At 49.9% G+C, this 20,425-nt stretch overlaps 2 protein-coding genes across 3 annotated transcripts in view; both read right to left on the bottom strand.

Annotated features, from left to right (window-relative positions):
• Positions 1 to 291: 291 nt before the first annotated feature.
• DHRS13 (dehydrogenase/reductase 13) lies at positions 292 to 3,787 on the bottom strand. The gene is made up of 5 exons (XM_041423030.1): positions 3,636 to 3,787; positions 3,440 to 3,558; positions 2,727 to 2,850; positions 2,334 to 2,645; positions 292 to 1,050 (listed from the first exon to the last, which is right to left on the bottom strand). The coding sequence occupies exons 1-5, from the start codon at positions 3,760 to 3,762 to the stop codon at positions 731 to 733; spliced, it is 1,002 nt and encodes a 333-aa protein (XP_041278964.1). The 5' UTR covers positions 3,763 to 3,787; the 3' UTR covers positions 292 to 730.
• A 918-nt stretch (positions 3,788 to 4,705) lies between these two features.
• The window catches only part of PHF12 (PHD finger protein 12), a 31,632-nt gene continuing 15,912 nt past the window's right edge, over positions 4,706 to 20,425 (bottom strand). The window contains exons 4-15 of one of the 2 annotated variants that reach the window (XM_041422941.1): positions 19,550 to 19,937; positions 18,890 to 19,010; positions 17,795 to 17,927; positions 16,932 to 17,096; positions 16,181 to 16,342; positions 14,308 to 15,124; positions 12,173 to 12,295; positions 11,072 to 11,215; positions 9,073 to 9,171; positions 8,439 to 8,521; positions 6,485 to 6,623; positions 4,706 to 5,879 (exon numbers count right to left, since the gene is read on the bottom strand). In XM_041422941.1, coding sequence (XP_041278875.1) covers positions 5,545 to 5,879; positions 6,485 to 6,623; positions 8,439 to 8,521; positions 9,073 to 9,171; positions 11,072 to 11,215; positions 12,173 to 12,295; positions 14,308 to 15,124; positions 16,181 to 16,342; positions 16,932 to 17,096; positions 17,795 to 17,927; positions 18,890 to 19,010; positions 19,550 to 19,937 — 2,709 coding nt within the window. In that variant the 3' untranslated portion in view covers positions 4,706 to 5,544. Of the gene's footprint in view, positions 5,880 to 6,484; positions 6,624 to 8,438; positions 8,522 to 9,072; positions 9,172 to 11,071; positions 11,216 to 12,172; positions 12,296 to 14,307; positions 15,125 to 16,180; positions 16,343 to 16,931; positions 17,097 to 17,794; positions 17,928 to 18,889; positions 19,011 to 19,549; positions 19,960 to 20,425 lie in introns of both variants that reach the window. The other variant, XM_041422942.1, reaches the window with a different exon arrangement.

Genomic DNA, 20,425 nt, shown 5'->3' with positions numbered 1-20,425 from the left:
ACCCCAGGGGCGGGGCCGGGCCGGGCGCGCCGCCATGTTGGGCGCAGCGTGCGCGGGGGGTAACATGGGGGTCGTGCGCATGCGCGGTGTGCAAGGGAGGGAGGTGAGTGTGCAAGGGGCCGAGTGTGACACTGCCGGGGTGTGCGAGGGATGGGTGTGTGACACTGCCGGGGTGTGCGAGGGATGGGTGTGTGACACTGCCGGGGTGTGCGAGGGATGGGTGTGTGACACTGCCGGGGTGTGCGAGGGATGGGTGTGTGACACTGTGCGAGGGATGTGTGTGTGACATGTGCAAGGCAGGGTGTCTGTGACACCGCATGGGTGTGCGAGGCAAGGGTGTGTGTGACACTGCATGGGTGTGCAAGGCAAGGGTGTGTGTGACACCGCATGGGTGTGACACCGCATGGATGTGCGAGGGATAGGTGTGTGACATGTGCAAGGCAGGGTGTGTGTGACACTGCATGGGTGTGCAAGACACTGCATGGGTGTGCGAGGGATGGGCATGTGTGACACCGCATGGTTGTGCAAGGCAGGGTGTGCCCTGCAGTGTGTGTGCAGAGCCAGGTGTGCCGCTCTGCACACCCACACCCCCTCGCACACTCACTCACCGTCCCCCTGCCAGCTCTGCCGCGCGCTCAGGCTGCGCTGGGCGTGCAAGGACGGCTGCCCCGGCCTCCCCCCATCCCACACCCACAGAGCACCCCGCGCTCCCTCATCACCTCCACCACCTTTATTGCGCCGTGCCAGCAGCAGGGCCCTCCCCGCCGTGTCCCCCGCCGTGTCCCCCGGCCGCCCCCAGCCCCACCAGGCACTCGCTGCCGTCCCACAGCGCCCGTGCCAGGCGGTCGTCGCGGCCCGCTGCCCACGGCGCCCGGGGCCCGCGCTGGGTGAAGTAGCGGCCGCTGAGGGGCTCGAGGCTGGGCCGCGTGGCGCAGGCCAGCACCGCCCGCGCGCCCTCGGCCGCCTCCAGGAACAGCAGCCAGGCCAGCGGCAGCAGCAGCGGCTTCAGCCACGGCGGAGCGTGCCGGAACAGGGAGGTGTTGACGAAACCTGCGGGAGATCGGCACGTGTGGGGTGCGTCCCCCTGTGTGTGTCCCAGTGGATGGGCAGGGGGTGTAGCTGTGATATTTTGTGGAAAATGCTTTGCTGGGGTTTTTTCCCTGCTGAGGAGCATCAGGAAGGAAATGTAAACAATAACTCTCTGCTGCTGTGGGATGCAACAGGTGCAGCTGTGATTGGGGCATGTTGGTTGTTTCTGATTAATGGCCAGTCGCAGTCAGCTGGCTCGGACTCTCTGGGACTCACGAGCCTTTGTTATCATTCCATTCCTGTTCTTTCTAGCCTTCTGATGGATCCTTTTCCCTCTATTCTTTATAGTATAGTTTCAATATAGCATTTTAATGTAATATATATCATAATATAATAAATCAGCCTTCTGAAACATGGAGTTAAGATTCTTGTCTCCTCGCACAAAGCATCAACCATAAGGGTGGCCTTGGCATGTGCAGCATGGCAGTGATTGTCCCCATGCCTGTCCTGGCTGTGCAAGGCCAGGGTGTGTGGGTGTGTCCCAGGCGAGGGCAGGTGCAAAGTGAAGGGAGAAGAGGAAAAAAAGGAAAGAGGGGAAAGGAACATGCAAAGGGACACATGAAAAAGGACACGCTGTGCAAACAGATGTGTTGTGCAAAGGGACACTGTAAAGGGAACACGCTGTGTCAAGGAACAGAGCGCAAGGGGACAAGGTCCAAAGGGACATGCCAGGATAAGGGACACGCCATGAAGAGACACTGTGCACAGGGACACACGCAAAGGGACACTCCATATAAAGGGACATGTGCAAAGGGACACATGCTAAGGGACACTCCATATAAAGGGACACGTGCAAAGGGACACTCCATATAAAGGGACACATGCTAAGGGACACTCCATATAAAGGGACACATGTAGAGGGACACACCATATAAAGGGACACGTGCAAAGGGACACGTACAGGGACACACCGTATAAAGGGACACGTACAAAGGGATGCACCATTTAAAAGGACACATGCAGAGGGACACACCATATAAAGGGACACTTGTAGAGGGACACACCATATAAAGGGACACGTGCAAAGGGACACGTACAGGGACACACCGTATAAAGGGACACGTACAAAGGGATGCACCATTTAAAAGGACACATGCAAAGGGCCACACCGTGCAAGGGAGAGACGCTCCCCGTGCAGGAATTCCCTGTGGAAAGGCCGCAAAGCAGGCCACCGCCCCCACAGAGGGACCCCAGGGACACAAGGGTGTGCAGATCACGGACCCCAGGCGTGAGCTGGCTCCTACCTGGGTGCACGGCGTAGCAGGTGACCTGCGTGCCCTGCTCGCGCGTGGCCAGCTCGCGGGCGTGCAGCACGTTGGCCAGCTTGCTGTCGCAGTAGTCCTGGAAGGCGCAGAAGAGCCCCGAGGGCGGCCGGCCCAGGCGCTCGGGACGCAGGCGGCCGGCGCAGTGGGCGCTGGAGGCCACGATGACCACCCGGCTGGGAGCGCAGCTCCGCAGCCGCTCCAGCAGCAGCCGGGTCAGCAGGAAATGGCCCAGGTGGTTCACCTGGAACGCCAGGCTGAAGCCATCCTCCGTCGTGCCCCCGGCGCTCACCCCTGCGGAGTGAGGAGGCAGTGGCAGCCTGTGGTGCTGCCCCGGGGGTGCTCAGGGGGTTTGGGGTCCCGGCACTCACTCACCCGCGTTGTTGATGAGGAGGTGCAGCTGGGGCTCCTGGCGCAGGAAGGTGCTGGCAAAGGCTCTCACTGAGCGCAGGCTGGCCAGGTCCAGGTGCATGAACAGCACCTCGTTGTTCCCTGTCTCCTGTGGGCACAGCAGGGGCTGGGGCAGGGCCAGGGGCCGAACCGGGGCTGTGCCCTGCCCTGGGTGGGGGCCAGAGCTGGCCAGGGGCAGGGGGATGCTCTGGGGGCTGGATCTGGCCCAAGGGCTACAGTGTGCTGGGACCCCCAGCGTGGGAGGCCGCAGAGGTACAGTGTGCCCCACCTTGGAGGATCTCGGGGTGCCTGGGATGTGCTGTGGGGGTGTAGAGGGGTTATTCCTGGCGTTTGCCACGGGGTACCTGTATGCACCCGCGGGGGGGTTTTGGGGGTTAATCATGTGATGCTTAGAGATGTCCTGTTGTGTGTCTTGGATGGTGTGCTGGGGGTACCCAGGGATGTCCTGGGGGACTCATGGGCATCTCTGCGCTGCTGAGGGATGCCACGGCAGTGTCCTCAGGGACATGGAGTAGCTGGGGGTGTTCATGTGACATCCATGGATGCCTCACGGAGGGTATCCCGGGAGCGAACTGGACTCGCCCGCTGGGTGCCAGGGGTACCCTGGAGGTGCCAAAGGGCTCGGGGACGTCCCGTGTGTGGGAATGCCGGGGGTTCCCGGGGGTGCCGGCGCTCACCCTGCGGATGCGGCTGGCGGCGGCCTCTCCGCGCCGGGCGCTGCGGGTCGCCAGGATAACGCGGGCCCCGCACCGGGCGAGCTCCAGCGCCGTGGCCGCGCCGATGCCGCTGCTTCCCCCTGCGGAGCGGAGCGCGGGGCTGAGCGGGGGCAGGGGCCGCAGCGGGGCCCGGGGCGGCTCCCCGCCGCTCGCTCACCGGTGACGATGGCGGTGCGGCCGCGCAGCTCGGGGAGGCCGCGGGGCCGCGGGGCGCCGCGCAGCCCGTGCCGGAGCAGCGTGTAGAGCGCCAGCAGCAGCCCCACGAGCAGCAGCGCCCACCCCATCCCGCCGCCGTTCCGGGCAGCCCCGGGCCCGCCCCGCCCCGCTCCCGCCTCCCCGCCCCGGCGGGACGGAGCGAAGGGCGGACGGGGCGAGGTCTGAGCGGCGCCGGGCGGAGGGAGAGCTGGATTCGTGGCGCCGCTGGAGAGAGGGTGAGTGCGGGCCAGCCTGCCCCGCAGCAATAGCCCGGGAGAGCGGCCCTGCCCCGGGGGGTGGCAGGGAGGTCACAGAACCTCGGGATGGTTCCGGTGGGAAGGGAGCAGCGGAGGTCATCTAGTCCAGCCCCCCTACTCAGCAGCGTCCTCCAGAGCACTGAGCAGGGTGTCTGGACAGCTGAGTATCTCCAGGGATAGGCAGTCTGACACCTTTTGGGGCAGCCTGTTCCAAGGCATGGTAAAGGTCTTCCTCATGTTCAGGTGTAACTTCCCTTGCTCTGTTTCTGCCCTTGCCTCTCCTATTGCTCAGCAGCCCCGATAAGAGCCTGGCTCCATCCCATCCGCTGACACATCCCCTTCACATCGATGTATTTGAGAATAGGATCTCCTTAGTCTGCTTTTCTGCAGGCTAAACAGGCCCAGCTCCCTCAGCTTTCCCTCATAAATGAGGTGTGCCAGTCCCTGATCTTCCAGGACACTTCCAGGCTATGTCTCTCCTGTCCTGAGGAGCCCAGAACTGGAAACACTTGAGGTGAGGTTGGACCACAACGAGTTGAAGCCGTCTCAGCAGATTGCAGGGGTTGGACTTGATGACCTTCAATAGTTCCTTGTACCTCAACCAATTCCGTGATTCCATCATCTTCCAGTCCTCACCCTCTTCCCACATCCCAGGCAGGACACCAGGGTCCTTCCATCCCACCCCAGCCTTGACTCCCAGCTCAGGCTCCTCTGCAGTCAGACACTCTGGGGAAGCTCCAGGTTGTGGTGACACGAGTGAAGACAGACAATCGAGAAAACAGAATGTGAAGTATTTTTTTTTTTATATACAGAATACAGGAAAGTTTCTGTAAAGTCTAAAACGTTACAATTACTATGTACAGTGGAACTAGCTGTTCTGCTGCGGGGAGGTGGCAGAGAAACAAAAGAGACAGACAGGTTACGACAAAGGATCTGCTACAATAGACAATTTGAGGAACGTCATACCACATGTAGCACTGTACACAGCTTTAAAACATTGAAAAATGCCATCACTGATGTATTTACACAGAATCCAACACTTTTCCTTATCTGAAATAAAAAATAGGATGGACACCAGGAAAAGAACTCATTTCTCACTGCCCATAATACACAGTAGCTACTTGTAGTGCAACCATAGCAGGGAGGGATGGGAAAAATAACTGTGGGAAGAAGAGCGCTTCTTTACATTAAATAAAACAATGATATTGTATAGATTTGCTGTATGAAAACTGTATTTCTCTTTTAATATAAAACTATTGTCACTGGCACAAAATAGAACAAGTTTCTGATTATTTTACAACTGCATGGGAACTATCTGTCAGAGAGAGTCCTCGAGTCAGACAGCGGTCACCCCTCGCTCTGACGCGTCCTGCTCTCACTGCAGTTTTCCTTTTAAAATGAAATGTATAGTACAAATATATGTGCAAATGCCCCTAAAACTTGAGCAAAAAAGAAAAATTAAAAAAAGTTAAACGTTCTTCATTTCATGCAAACGGCGTGTGAACAGTCTCTGGGCCGACACAGAAAAATCCCACCTCGGTTTGTACATTTTTGCATTGTAAAGAGTCTGAGGGCGTTTTTCCTTACTCCAAAAAGCTCTCTTCCTAAAAATTCCTAGGGAACTGAGTTGGACCGCAGCACCGGCACCTGGTGGGGTTTCAGAGAAAGCTTCTCCTCCAAGTCCATGTCTTGTACTAAGGCAGTGTCCCCCTTGGGCTGTTTGGTCGCAAATTCGGTGATGCTGAACACGAACTGCAGGCAGCCCAGCTTGATGTAACTGCCGTGGTGGAGCAGGGCCGTGCCCTCCCAGCCAGCCCCGCTGCCCCCGATCAAACTGGAGCTGCTGGCTTTGCAGTTACAGGGTTTTCGATGCTGCCCTTGTGCCTGTGAATTCATCACAGCAGCTTCTTCATGCGCCTCCTCTTCCTGTTTTCTGCTTTTATGTCGTTCTGGAAAAGAATATAAAAAAAAATGGTAAGGTTTGGGTAGGTCAGCAGCAGCTTGTTTTCATCAGCAGGGGTTAGTGCTGAGGTGTCTCATGGGTAAGATCCTGCAGCCAGGAGGGATTTCAGTCTGCAGTGAGCAGCTGATCAAAGGGAAATGGGAATCTCCTCACAGCCCTGGAGAGGTTGAGGCATTTACATATCTATTTTGGCAGCCCAGAAGGAGGAAGCTGATCAGGTGAAGAGCAGGAGTGAGACAGGCAGGGACAGAATGCCTGCAGCACAGGCCAGATCTTCTCACAGCCTGGGAAGGGAGGACATGCACGGGGAAATGCCTCAGGCCTGCTCCAAACTGGCTGCTCATCGGGACCTGGAGCTTGGTAACTCCTGCCCTGGAGGCTGGAGTAGGGTTTAGGTCAGGGCACAGAGCTCCCCAGGCTGCAGAGGAAGGTCTTGTGTAACCCCAGCTGAGGGCTGTGGCAAGGCTCCCCTTTCTGCAAGGGGTGCACCAGCCTGTGCAGAACAAGGGGCACACCAAGAAGGAACTGGTTTCCACCTGCTCCTGCCCCCTCTCAGTTAACTCCCTGTGGTGGTGGTGGCACAACACTCACTTATCACACTCTGCACTTTGGCAACAATACTGCTGGGAGGAGTGGGTGTCATCTTCTCCGAGAAGTCACACGAATACAGAACATTGTCCACGGTTGTCCCATGCTCACTGTAGTTCAACAGCTCGTAATGCTTTGTATTCTGGAAAGAAAGGGAACAGGAGGGAATCAAGACATGAGGTCACAGAATGGTTTGGGTTGGAAGGGACCTTAAAGACCATCTTGTTTCAGCCCCATGCCATGGGAAGGGACACCTTCCACTAGAGCAGGTTGCTCCAAGCCCCATCCAACCTGGCCTTGGACACTGGTTTGGGGCAGCCACAGCTTCTCTGAGCAACCTGTGCCAGGGCCTCACCAGCCTCACAGGGAAACATTTCTTCCTAATATCCAATCTAACTCCCCCTCTGTCAGTCAGAAGTCTGCCCATACACACCTCTTTGGAGCACTGAAACACAACCCCTTCTCCTTGTTGCCAGTAGTGGTCAAATAAGAGGTGGTAAATATCCTGCAGCTTCAGAGACCACCAACCTGATCCCACTGCTCACAGAACAACCAGCCTTCCTGCAGCAGCTGCTTTCTGGCAGAGAAGGAGGGCCAAAGCAAAGTGGGTTTTACCTACTGCACTTGAACCAACACATCTTTTGGGAACAGGATATTCAAGCTGATGCTCACAAAAGAGAGCATTTTACAATGCAAACTTGGCTCGAGACCTGTGCCTAGCAGGAAAAGATGAGCTTTGGAAAGCAGGCACAAGATGGCAGGAGGGATGCCACGTGCTGCAGCAGCCTCAGGACAGAGGCAGTCTGGGATTCATGGGCCTTGTGCAGGCTGAAATGCCAGCAGACATTACCGTGACATGCAGCGTTACACAAGCGGCGTCACGCTCAGCTGAGCTTTGTGGAGGACGTTGACAGAGCAGAGAAGATTTCAGGTTAGCTCACAGAAATCATCTGAGAGCTCAAGAACCTCGTCCCTCAGGGACTACAAGGCTTTAATCAAGTTATAAAAACTCCATGTTCAAAACAGAGTAGGTTTTGAAGTAACCTGCTAGACTGCAGAAGGAGAACCTGCAGAGAGAGCTGCAGGAAGGGGAATTCTCCCTCTCCAGAGTGACCACAGGCACAGGAGGGTCAAAGGTCAGTGCCTGGAGCCTGATTTATGACTGACCACTGTGAGGAGATGCTTCCACACAGATTTATGGTCAGGATCCCATTACTGAGTGTGTTTGGAAGCTTGCAGGGCACTGGAGGAATGGCCAAAGGTGGCTGTGGGTTAATCCTGGATCCTGCTCTGGAGCTGGTTGACAAATGGTGACATAAAAGACTCGATCTTGCTTCAAAGACTGTTTCCATGCTAAGAGACATCTCCAGCAGTGCTGTTACTGGCAGGCCTGCTGGTCTGTTTACTTCAAGAACAAACTAATCTCTGGGCTGTAGCTAAGTAGAAACTGTAGGTTTCTGTTTATGCTGTGAGCTTAACTGAAGTTTTAGCTAAATAAATAATTTATAGAGAACTGCAGATGCTATGAATGCTTTGCTCCCCCATCACACTTGAAAACAAGGGACTCGGAGCAGTTCCCTGGTTTGTTCCAGCTGAGGTTTGATGTTGACACATGAAGTTTAGCTTTTATTAACAACATTCAGATCAAGAAGTATCAGATCACGTCTATGTCTTTTTCTTTCCCTAGACACCAGCAGTGACAGTGCTGACTTGTGGCTAGTCCTTGCCCACAGGCAGTCAGAGAAATCATGCTGGCAGAGCTCTGTGCTTCAGAAAAGGGTTTGACAGAAAATGCTGACACAGCCTCCACTGGAGTAAAACCCAGCTCTTACTTTGTAGTCCAAAAAAGGAGCACCACACAAAGACAACCTGCTGCCTGCATCTCCAGCTCCTACTGCCATGCACACCAAAAAATAAAAATAATGAAAAAAAAAAAAAAGATCACTCAGGCACTCACCTCATCATAGAATATGCAGGCATGTTTGCCAGACACATAGTTACAGTGACCATAGCTTGTAAGGCACACATCCATATCAGCTCCTGTCATGGGGGAGGACAAAACAGGCTCAGTTCATATTGGAAAAACCCCCCAAACTGTCAGCAGCAGAGAACAACAGACAGAATTAAACTTCAATTAGCAAAACAACAGGGGAGCAACTGCTTTTGTCCTGCTCCCAGGACTGCATGAATAATGCTTCGATAAGCCACCAGCAAAGTTTCAGTGGGGGAAGGGAGCCAGCAGCTCCACAAAGGTTGAAGAGCATTTCACTGCTCCTGGGTCTACCCAGAGCACCAGAAGAATCTAAGCAACAAGAAACAAAACCTGCAAGCAAACCATAACTCTCCTCTCCATCAGTCAGGCATTAAAACTCTAAGACAGCTGTTGTAGTTATGACAGCAGGTGACAGAGCTGCCACCCACACAGATTCAGGCAGATGGGGGATTTCCACACTTCTTGGTAGTGCAGAATCCCAGTACAAGCGGCCACAGTGAGTCTGTTTCCTTTGACACCCACTTGGCAGAGACCTCAGGGAGGGTTCAGGGTGAACCACCCTGATTCTGAAAGGTCAGGGCAGGAAAAAGCTACTCACCTGTCCCAATGTAGAGGGTTCGATAGCACATATTGACTGCACCCCCCAAGCCCATCAGAGGATAGAACACCGCCCGGGCTTGCACTTCCTTTCTTTGCGCTGCAAGATAAAAAGAAATTACTTGAACAATGTTATCAGCTGGGAAAGCTGCTTGACCCCAGTGTCCCTAGCTCAGAAAGCACAGACCCTAAGGAGGATGCAGTCAGATTAGGCCTAAGAACCAGTTCCCAACCCTCTAGGAATGTTTGTGCATTATTTTTGCCAGTCAAAGAAAATGGCTTTCTCATAACCCACACAAGCCATGCAAATGGGGAGCATTAACACTGAGTGTGCACAATGGAGTCACGCTGAGGAACACACAAGCCTTCTACCCCTGGCTTCTTTCTTAATCTCTTCTACTCTAGGTAATCAAAGAGCTCAGTCTTTGCTCTCAAAGTGCCACTTAAAAAGAATTGGTGCTGGTGAATTCACCAAATTAACAGCAGCGATTTCATTTCTAGTGAAGCTGCAGGAAAAACACCTGGGCTGAATGGGGCTTGGCAGAGACAAACCCAGCTCCCAAGACAAGATGATTGACTGAGTGGACCCTTTTACCCTCAGGTCAGTCCCTATGGCATGCTTGACAATGGCTGGTCCAGGGCTGAGCCTCCAGAGCAGCTCCAAGTTCAAATCACACACTCCCATGCCCAAATTAACTGGACAGAAAATCTTCTGTGAAACAGATATTGAACTCCACTGGGCCACACAGGCCTAGCCAGGATTTCAGCACTGTCTTTTGCAGGAAAACCCCTAATACACAGAGTTTAAGCCTCTCCTGATACCACATCTGCAGGACAGCGTTACTCCAAGAGGGTGAAATCAAAGAACAGAACACGAGGATTATGAAAGACTGCAGAGTTTAGAGCAAGAATAGTGGCCACACCAAGTGGCATCACAAATTCCACCTCTGCCTGGCTGCCCTGCATGAATCCTTTCAGCTGCCTGGCTCTGCAGGGCTCACTACAGGCTTTGGATCTAACATTTCATCAGCAATGCTAAGCAGCCAGTTGGATGCATCATTCCTGCCCAAAAAGGGTGATGATGGGTTAAGACAGCACCAATCTGCCTTGAGAAAGGCAGACTGCTGAAGAATTCCAGACCAGGAAGGCAGCTCATACCACAGCCTGCTGCTGTGTCCTGCAGCAGCCATCACAGGAAGACTGACAAAGCATTTAGGGAATGCTGTGATGCTAAAGGAGGCAAGCACAGAGCTTCAGAAAAAGATTACTGACTGATTTCCAAACATCTTACCTGGGATATTTACCCCCAGGCCTAGCAGAGGGGGAGCAGAGAACTGCTTCCACAGCAAGACTCTCCAGTTAGTGCTTGAAAGCAGATTAAACTGACTGGCTGCATGCAGAGGAACGAGAAGCCACGTTCACCCTGCAGCTTTAGGTGATACCAGGGGTAATAAACAAAGCCAAACTCAGGAATCTGGAGATTCCAAGAGAAACTCCAGTTGTTTTCCATTACTGGCATTTGTAGTGGTTTTAGCTTGACAGTGACATTCTGAACAGGCAATGACAATGTCACACATATATTCTGTGCTCCAGTTCCTCCTGTTCTTGTGCTTGTATCTCTCCAGAAAGAGAGAGCAGGAATTTACAGATTTCTCTTGCCCATCTCAAAGGTAAAAGTGTAAAGAAAAGCCACCAAGCACCTGAGATGAACCTTCCTGTCTCTTGCTAATTCTAAGATGAATAAAACACAACTTCACTACACATTCCCAGCAGAAAATCTGAAGGTACTAAAAGTATTCACACTGCTCAAATTTGTAAATAATTAAGCAGAGGATCCTGATGGAGTTTCTGGTCAGTGGATATCCAGAGCAGAGGAATGAGAAGAAAGAAAAGTGCAAGGCAGCATCAGATACCAGAAGAAGAGGGAAATCTCCTTCAAGGAACAGACAGTGGCAAATCTATGGCTCAACATAACCCAGCTATTCTAGGGCTGCTCTTACCTTCAATGTGGTTTCCCACAGGAGATTGCTGATGGGAATTGACACTGCTCGCTAGAGACTGAGCTTTGGGAGGAAAGAGCTGATGTATTCTCTGCAAGGCCAGAAACTTGATCAGCTGCTCATCCAGCATATTTATCTCAATCTCTGTTAATAAACAAAAAGCAATTAGTAAGTTATTCAGGGAAAGAGTGCAATCTGAGCTGCAGTGGATTTAGCTGTCCCACTTACAAACTCGCTGTTTGCTTCAACAGCAAAGACTTGACAAATTCTGCAATATCAAGACTCCTACACATAGGTGAGCTGTTATTTCACATCACCTCCTCTGAGAAGAGTGTGAGGACAGTGCCAGCCACAGCTAGAGAGCTCCAACTGAGGCAGCAAGCAGAGGTTTGGGGCAACTAGGGTTGAAAAAAGCTAAAAATCTGTTGTTTTGGCCCAGAATCAACAGGTCAGTAGAGACAGCCATTGCACCCCTTTGGACACTATGTTGGGTCCTTTCTCTGAAGCTCTGCCACCTGGTTAGAAAGTTCAGCCCTGCATCACAGAGACCTGTAACCCCCTTTAAAGCTGCTGCAGGCTCAGCAATCTCCTCCTGAAGGCACTCTGCTAACGTTTGCCATCTCTTGTTGCCAAATGCAACAAAAGGAAATAAAAACCAGGCCAGTCTAGGAGACTGACAGAAGCAGAAATAAATGCTAAAATTAACAGACCCACTGGAGCATCACCACTCAGGTGACTGCTCCACTACAAGATCTATTGCTGCTGGACTTTACATCTGCCAGGAGCAGCTCTGGATTGCAGCTAGCACCACAACACGGCAGGGCTGCAGGTTTCTGCATGTGAATTCCACCTGGAAAGCAGCCCAGTTGTGATTCTTCCCCAGAAAAGCTTCAGGCAGAAACACTTCATTGGCCTTGCTGCCTTGGCAACACTAGGAGCAGGGAAGCATGTGACATATTTAAGGTAATGCACACCCAGCCCCTCCCTCACCTGACTACAACCCTTCTTTATCTCTGGAACTTTCCCTGGAGCAGAGATGGAATGCTTTAGGGAAGCAAACACACAGGGCTGGCAGAGACTGATGATGAATTAAATACTCACCCCCGTCCATAAATGCTTTCAGGGAACCGGTGAAGTCCAGCATAGCTGCAGAGTTTGAAGTGAGTGATGAGGGTAGAGTTAAAGCGCTTCCTATGGATAAGGTGCTGGGACTGACCTTACCATCTACAGAGAGAGGTGATGGAGAGAAGAGATGTCACTGTGACGTTCACCAGACATGCACCCAGCCCTCAGGCTGCCCTTGGCAGCCAAGCTGCTCCAAAATGACTCATTTTGCTCATAGTCATGCTTTGAAAAAGGCCTGGACTAGAGGCCAGGAGCTTTCTTCTGCTCATAGAAAGGCTTCTGTGTGCCTCCAACACAGAGCCAAACGTGGCTTCTGCCTCGTCTCCAGCTGCTGGAGCAATTCTTGACCTATACATTTAATCTCCTGCTCCCTGTGGTGACACTGGAAAGATGAGCACCAACTCCCCAGGAGTTTGAAGAATTTATTAAACCTAAGAGACATTTGCCATGTAGCTTGTCTAGGTTTTAATATGAATAAAAAGCACAACTGCCCTGGTTTTATTTCTACACTGTTATAAAGTCTGGGGTGCACATCATTGTCCAGAAGGAATGTGACAGTCATAAGCAGGTTCTATTATTTACAAAATAAAATCCTCCTGCTTTGGAAGTGACCATGCAGCTGAAAGAGGCAGAGGCAAGTGCCAGGAAACAAAACCCCTGTAATGTGTTGTCAATACCAGATCTTCTTAAGCTGGTTTGCATATAACTACTGAAATTTATGGCAAAAAAAGTAATGAGCAATTTGCATTTTTGTACTCAGCAGCAAAATTTGCACACCACAATTTTTATTATAAATATATAATCCATCCTGTTAGATGGAAAATGTAAATGTTTACACCTTTCCCAAGAGACATTGCAGCAAGTAATGATTTTGTAGAACACAAGCTTTGCACCAGATGCAATTATTTAACATCTTAAGTAACTGCAAAATTATGTAGGGTTTGCAGTGCTCGTCAAACCACAAGCAAGAAGTTTTCTGTAATACAGTCTCATTTCCTCTACCAGAACTTCTCCCTGCCCTGCATTTCTAAGCAGGGCATGGTCAATTCAGCAGCCTCAGAGTAACCAAGTTTATTCAGGAGGAGGCCAAGTACCCTGAGGACTGCTTCCAAAGGCGAGGCAAAGCTTAGAAGTTACTCATTGAGGAATTTTAGAAAGGATTATAAAAATATGTTGCTCTGTTGCTTTACAACCACCAGACCTGAGCCGCTCCTCACAAGCCTGACACGGAGCAGGCTGGAGCTGCATGAGAAGTGACACAGCTCTGTCACGTGCTTTTCAGTGACTGCTCCCACCCAACCTGCACAAAGGCTTTGCTGGTTTGAGCCTTGAGCTGGAGTGGGAAGAGGGAAAAGGAAGAGAATGCCATATGTGAACGTTTATTCTAGCAACATTTGAGCTGTGGGCAGTTACTCCAGCATCTATCAACATCTTTGACTTTATGTTTCTATACTAAAAATGGTTATATAACTCTATTATATATACTTTGCTATTATTAAGCAAGTTTTTTGGGTACAACTGAGGATCCCTGGCATATCCAAGTCTGTAACTACCCTGTATCAGACCAACAGATCCTAGGCAGATTCACCTTCCCAAGCCCACATTTCTCCAACATCAAGGCTGTGCAGCTGAATACTTCAACAACACCTGCAGTTGGGGACACAGCCACTGCCTGAACAGTTACTCTGGATTAGATCCCAGAGAGCTGCTCTTGTGAGAAGGACTGACTACCTTGCAATCCAAATGGCCATTTGAAACAAACCAGTGGTTTTACAGCAGCACTGGGGTTTTAAAGCAGCAGCTGTTGAAACAGCGAGGCAGCAGCCAAGTGATATAAAGCTACTGTTGCTTTCAGGAATTCAACTGACCTACTATCCTGCTTGTCAGGACAGAGTTCCCGCCTCAAGTACAGGCAGCCAGCAAAAATACATCCCATGGCTCCTATAAAGAGACCTAAGACAGAGGAGACCTGAGAAACTTCTGCTGGCTCTCCACAGAAAGCCCAATTCCCAGTCAAACGAGGGCACACTGCTACAGCCTTGAGATTTCGAATGAGGTTTCGCCTGAGCTTTTCTCAGCCCCAGGGCCAAGGTCAGTGGCTCTGCACGTACCTGAAGGTGGTGCTGGTGAACAGAATCTGTTTGTGGACCCAACAGCTGAGATGCCATCTCCTGCAGCCTGGGGAGGGGTGAGAGCCCGGGTGGCACTGAGCGGGGAGCCCCCGGCCCGCAGCTCTGCCGTCAGCGGCGGCCCGATCTGCGTCTGCACATTCTTCCTTTGCAAAGTGCTGGTGGTCTCCAGGCTGCCGCAGGAGCTCGATATGGACGTAGGCAAACTCGTGACCGGCGCAGATCCCCTTTGTGCACAAGAAACGGGTCCTGCTACGTTCTCTGTTTTGACAACGGTTCCAATGGTGTGATTCACAAGTCCGCAACTCGCTGGGGGCGTGAGGGGCCGAGGCCACGTTTGCCGGTGAGACAAAACAGGTATTGTGTTCCCAGACCCCGTGAGCCTCTGGGAGTCAGTCAACTGTGCTGAGGATTCGGGTGAAACGCCATAGAAATGAGGCCCGTTCACTTTAATGTCAGAGGCTGTCGGCCCATTCGAAGTCCCGCAAGAAGACGCCTTCTTGGATTTATCTATACAAGAGCTGCAGTTAACATCTTCCTGTGACAAAGTCTGCTGGGATTGCGAGGAGCTCAAGGAATTCTGGGTGGTAATCCCTGAGGTGCAGGATGACATGGAATAGAGGGAAGGTGTGGGTGCCTTGTCAGCTGCCTGGTAAGGGTTGGCGAGTGAGCCATCTGCCACAATAACAGGCTTAATATCAGCCTTCTCTGTTTGTTCAGAGTCCCAAAGTGAAGTCATCTGCTTAGCAGATAAATGTTTCAATATGCTGCACTGGAGCGCAACAACACTACAGAGCCACTGAAAGGAAGAAAAAAGTGCAGGTTAGCTCTGGAGGCAGCAGTTGCTCCATCATTCACCCAGCTAGAGGAAATTCAGCTGCTGACTGCTCAGATGCAGTGGAACTACAGCATCTGCTCTGGAGCTCATCTACAATTAGGAGAAAATTTTGTCCAGAGGTATAAAAGTGCAATCAAAATTATGTACTGTTTATCTCCATGCTAGAGGTAGGACAGAGAGGGGCTGAGATTAAAGGAGGGAGAAGGCAGCATTTCCTCACTTCCAAACTCCTCCTTCTCTTCACTTGTTAAATGTTGCTAGTCTTCAGCCTCAAATTACAAACACACCTTCGCTAATTAGGGCTTCTAGCCAAGCACAACCCTCCAACTTACTCTGCAGCATGTTGGAAAGAAATGCTGCTCTACCTCAGGTATGGGGAGTAGAAAGCTGGGGTGGAGAGCACTTTCCTTTTACACAAAGTGGAGGAAGACCAAAAGATTTATTCTAAGTTTTAGGCTCGATGGTGGATGTGCACCTGTCACATAAAAGAAGCTTGTCTGTGCTAAAAGAAGGAATTGATTTCTCCACTGACAGCAACTTAACATGCCTTTACACTGTGGAATCTGGCCAGAAGTTTCATACAAGATTTAAACACTCATTTGACCTTGATTTACATGCCCAATTCCATCTGCAATAAAAAGCGACCCAGAAACGGGACGTTAACTTATAAATAAACGTGTCAGAGAGCAGCCTTACATAATCAAAGTGCAAAGTATTTCCCCTCAGCCACGAAATAAAGATGACGTCTAGACAGAAGGCCCTCGACTCCACTCTTAAGGCCAGAGGACTATTGCACCACTTCCCTGAAGTGTCAAATGAGGAATTTTACATCTCACCTGGAAAGTCAAAGTGAAGTTTTAATGCACAAAGGTGTCAGAGACAAGACAAGCTATCCACCTTCACACACGAGCTTGAGATTGGTTTCCTAGACAACTGCTCCATCACGACTGAAGTGGAAGGGGATCTTTGTACCAAAGCAACTACACGCACAGAGTCCAAGCATTTGACTTAATTTACCTCCTGTTGTTCTGTCTGGCTGGCTAAGTGCTCAGTGTTCAAAAGGTGCTTCTGCAAGGGTTCCTCGGGGATCCCGTTACAGATCAGCTCGCCATCTCTAATTGCTGCAGGCGCGAGTAACGGGGGTGGAAGCCGGTATTGGGACTTTATAGCATCAGGAACCTACATTGTGGAGAAAGAAGATCACACATGAGAACAATTACTCAAGAATGACTAGTTAAACCAAGTGCTTGATCAGCACTAAACTTTGCATTTGCTGCTTTCTCACCCAAAGGAACCCTGCAGATACATTGGAAGTATCAAGGACTGAGTACTTTAAATTGATGTAGGCATGCTGAAATTAATAGGTTTTATTCCCTTAGGTCAGGCATGACTTTGGTACAACATGGTGGCTACAGCATAAGAGAAATCATGAAAAAACAGCCAAGGGAAGTCTGTATGGCAGTTTTCAGGCATCCTGGCAACAAACAGCGCCCCAAATCTGACTGTAGGGCCACCTTCAGGAAATTTTGTGTTGTACCTTTGATGCTTGTGCTAGATTTAAGTGCTTACTTGTAACAATTGAGCCTTACAGTTGAAAGAAAGAGATCTTCTTATTCCTACAGGTAGTGAATGCTGACTCCCAGATCTCTCACCAACACAATCATTCAGACTCTGTCTTCTCCTCCTGCCCCAAGGATTATACTGGTTTCCCTTCCAAACTAAAACACATACACAGGGGTTTTCACCCACCACTACTTGTTACACATACCTTCAGACCTTTCCTCTTCACTGACTGAAGAACTCTGCGATTCGGAGGGTGTTTCTTATGGATTCGGTTTAAGAAATCCACTTTGACAACATGCTGAGATATGGTGTCCTGGAACCGGTCAAATACTCGGCACCGATTACTCAGGGTCAAGTTCTTCTGGTTCAGCTGGGTGATCAGATAATGCCACAGGAGTTAGGGATCTGCAGGTCACTCTAAGGCACCCTAAGATTTTCATAATGCCTCGTAGCACTGGCAGTACAGCATCAGCTCAGCTTTAGACTATTTGTTTCCTGCAGCACTAACCATTTCTGTTAAAGGGCACATTGCTGGAGATGAATACAAAAGCATTTAGAGGCCGACTAAGAAGTATCAATGCTCTCAGAAGCAGTTTGTCTGGGAAAAAGCTCTTTGTTTCAGCCCCCTGTTTCCTGAGTATTTAAGTCTCAAGTACACTGCTTTTCCAAAAATGAAAGCTCCCTCTTGGAATGAAACTTTTTTGGGTTAAGCATGCAAAGAATTACTTCCCCTATTTGTAGCACTGTGCTGCTTTGTATCCCAGTTCTGGAAGCTCATCTAGATCTTAAAGAGTCCAGTCAAAAACTAGACAAGCTGTCAGTGAGCCACAATCTGAGCTGTCAGCTTCAGTTACAGGAAGGAGTTCCCCCATCTTTATATCTTATTGCAGAGAGCAGCATCATATTCCTTTGGAGAGTGCGTTGCTTGCAGCAGGAGCTTTACAAGCGTTACAGGGAGCAATAAGAGCTCAGAAGCTGTTTTACATTTGTTGTGCTTTGTCCTTTAATGGACCTGCCAGGTTCCACTCCAGCATCCGGTTACCATACTGCAATCATAGTCCTGCTTACCACCACGTGTTCTATGTGATTTGGGCACATCCATCTACCCAGAGGCATGGCAGTAAGCGGTGGCTCCAGACAATCCATGTGGAACAGGAGTGGGCAATAATCACACTGGATTAGAGGTGCCACTCTGCAACTCCTGAGAAGAGAAAGCCAAATCTTATTCCCTGTATAGAGTATAAATACAACACTCAGACAAGCTTGGCTGACCACTTCAGTTTATCCTCTACACTGTTGTTTGCACCAAAAAGTAGGATTTCTGATTTGTAACTTGATCTGTATAGACCTTCTTTAAGATCCACTCGAGGCAAAAGCCTTTATTTGAAGCAAGATTCAGAGATCAAAAGGAAATCTCAGATTTAGGTAATTACAAGTTTCCTTAGAGGAATCATGTGTGATGCTGGGACGTGTACATCAACAAGACGTTCTCAGAACAAGTCTCAAACTCCAGAAAAACAACTACATCTGAATCCCCAGGCTTTAAAAAAGCCTTTGCTCTATGACAAAGTCATCAGTTGTTCTCCACAAAAGCCCACCTGAATCTCCATTCCACTTTGAGAAATTCACTCTGACTGGGTTTCTGAAATAAAGGTTTCATTTTCACTGACATTTTCAATTGGGATTGATCTATGCATTTTTTTATGCAGTGTTACAAAACCCATCAGTATTTTGTACTGGTTTTCAGATTTACAATTTCAGCACAATATTCCTATTTGCCTTGGGCTTATAAATCTCTCAGTAGATTTCTATTTCCTAAAGGTCACCTCCTTACACACTTCCTTCACAAACCATAAACAAACATCGCCATTTACTAAACCACCATTACTTCAGAATATTTCTTTGCAGGAAAACACTGAAGACAAGATGGCTCAATCTTGTCAATCTTCAGGCTACATTTCAGAGCCCTTTACAGCTGGACCTACACTTGCTGTGGTGAACACCTGTTATTTAGCAAAGATGAATATTTTCCCATTTGTTTAGAGGATTGTAAGTAATGTAGGAGAATGGAAAAGGAAACAAGTAATCTACTTTTTTCAGCAAGAACTTGGCTCCTCTGAAGGCTGCAGCCACACTGAACAGCTTCCCTGGGAGAACAAGTACCTGTTGCATGTGAAGCAGACCTTCACCGGCAAGGGAACCAAACCATTGTGGTCTAACTCGTGTTGTGCTTTCTTGACATTCTTTCCTGTGGTTTCTTCCTTTCTCCTCCTCTTACTAGTACCTGAAAAGGAAATTTTAAAAAGCTTAGTGTTATCCACATAGCAGAGGTTTGCCTTCTGGTAGATACATATAATCATCTCAGAAAAGTCAAAGATTGCTGCTTAAGGAACCTCTATCAACCACTAAATCTAGCCTTAAGTGACAGAGACTGTCTTTAAAGGCAGATATATTTCACACTTAGTAACTTCAGTGACACCCTATACATTTAGTCACTACTTTGTTACTGTATTATTGCATCATAAATCAAAAATCAAGTATTTTGACAACTGGGTTTTTTTCATGTTGATGATCTAGTCCAAGGTGAAATCAACAAGCATCTATCACAAGTTCTGATGGACATGGTGTGTAGTTCCAGTGTCCCCACAGATTTGAAAGGCACCTGCTGCTAGGAATTTGGAGGAGAGCCAGAGGTACCTCTGCTTTCACCAGCAAGCACCACTGGAGCCACAAGTGTCACAGAGTCAGGAGGGAAAAGAGGAAAGGTGGCAGCAGGATGCAACTGCAGACATCTTCACTGCCAGCAGACAAGGCCCCGCTCACCTGGAAGTGCTGTGGTGCAGGTCAGTTCATTCGGCAGCTGGAACTGCGTTGGGTTCCTTTCCATGGCAGCAGCAATAAGAAGCTCAAAGGGTCGCTTCAGCTGGGGCTGCCCACAGTCCATTTCTGCAATGGCAGAGTCATCATCCACGTCAATTATGTCCTCATCGACATCATTCTGTTCTGAGTTGGGGGTCTCGGTGCTGGCATTGGATGTGGGAGTGCCAGGCCGGCTCGCTCTCCTTTCCAAGATCCTGGCATGCGCATTAGCCCTGATGCTGCTGCTAGACCTGTCCAACAGGTCTGCGTCACTGGTGGGGGAGGTGGTCCTTTTCCCAGATTTGTCCACCAATCCATTTACCTGCCCCAGCTCTTTCTTCTGTTCTCGCTTCTGCACGACATGAATAGGCAGGCTTATCATGGAGGCCACAAACAAAGCACATCAACCTTGACAAATATGTGATTGAAGACAAACAGCATCTGAAAACGCTTGAGCCACGCACTACAACTTCCCCCTTGCAGTCATTAGAGCCTCGATCAAGAACAGTCTGATGGCAGCTAAGGTACAGGTCACAGAACAGCTGAAGAGAACCAAGCGTGGGGAAGAACATTACCATGTGTCTCTCCTTTCAGGGTAGCTATACTTGAGTCCAGATCAGGACAACATTTCACAGCATCTAGTCCTAAACATTTGAAAATCAGACAAGTGTTTACTTTGCTACCAACACTGAGAAAGTCTACAGCAAACTGTTCACTGTTGATGCACTTTACTAACCCCGCACTGCATACAAACCCATCAGAGGCTGAGAAGGTCAGCTTGAGAATACAAGCACAACATACAAACAACACTCTGCTATCTCCTGATGACAGGAATCTTGA

This window comes from Onychostruthus taczanowskii, unplaced genomic scaffold (assembly GCF_017590055.1).
Source record: "Onychostruthus taczanowskii isolate IOZ18803 unplaced genomic scaffold, ASM1759005v1 scaffold75, whole genome shotgun sequence".
In the NCBI taxonomy this organism is placed as follows: Eukaryota; Metazoa; Chordata; class Aves; order Passeriformes; family Passeridae; genus Onychostruthus; species Onychostruthus taczanowskii.
The sequence above is the reverse complement of the archived record's forward strand: the minus strand, read 5'-3'. Positions and strand labels throughout refer to the sequence as shown.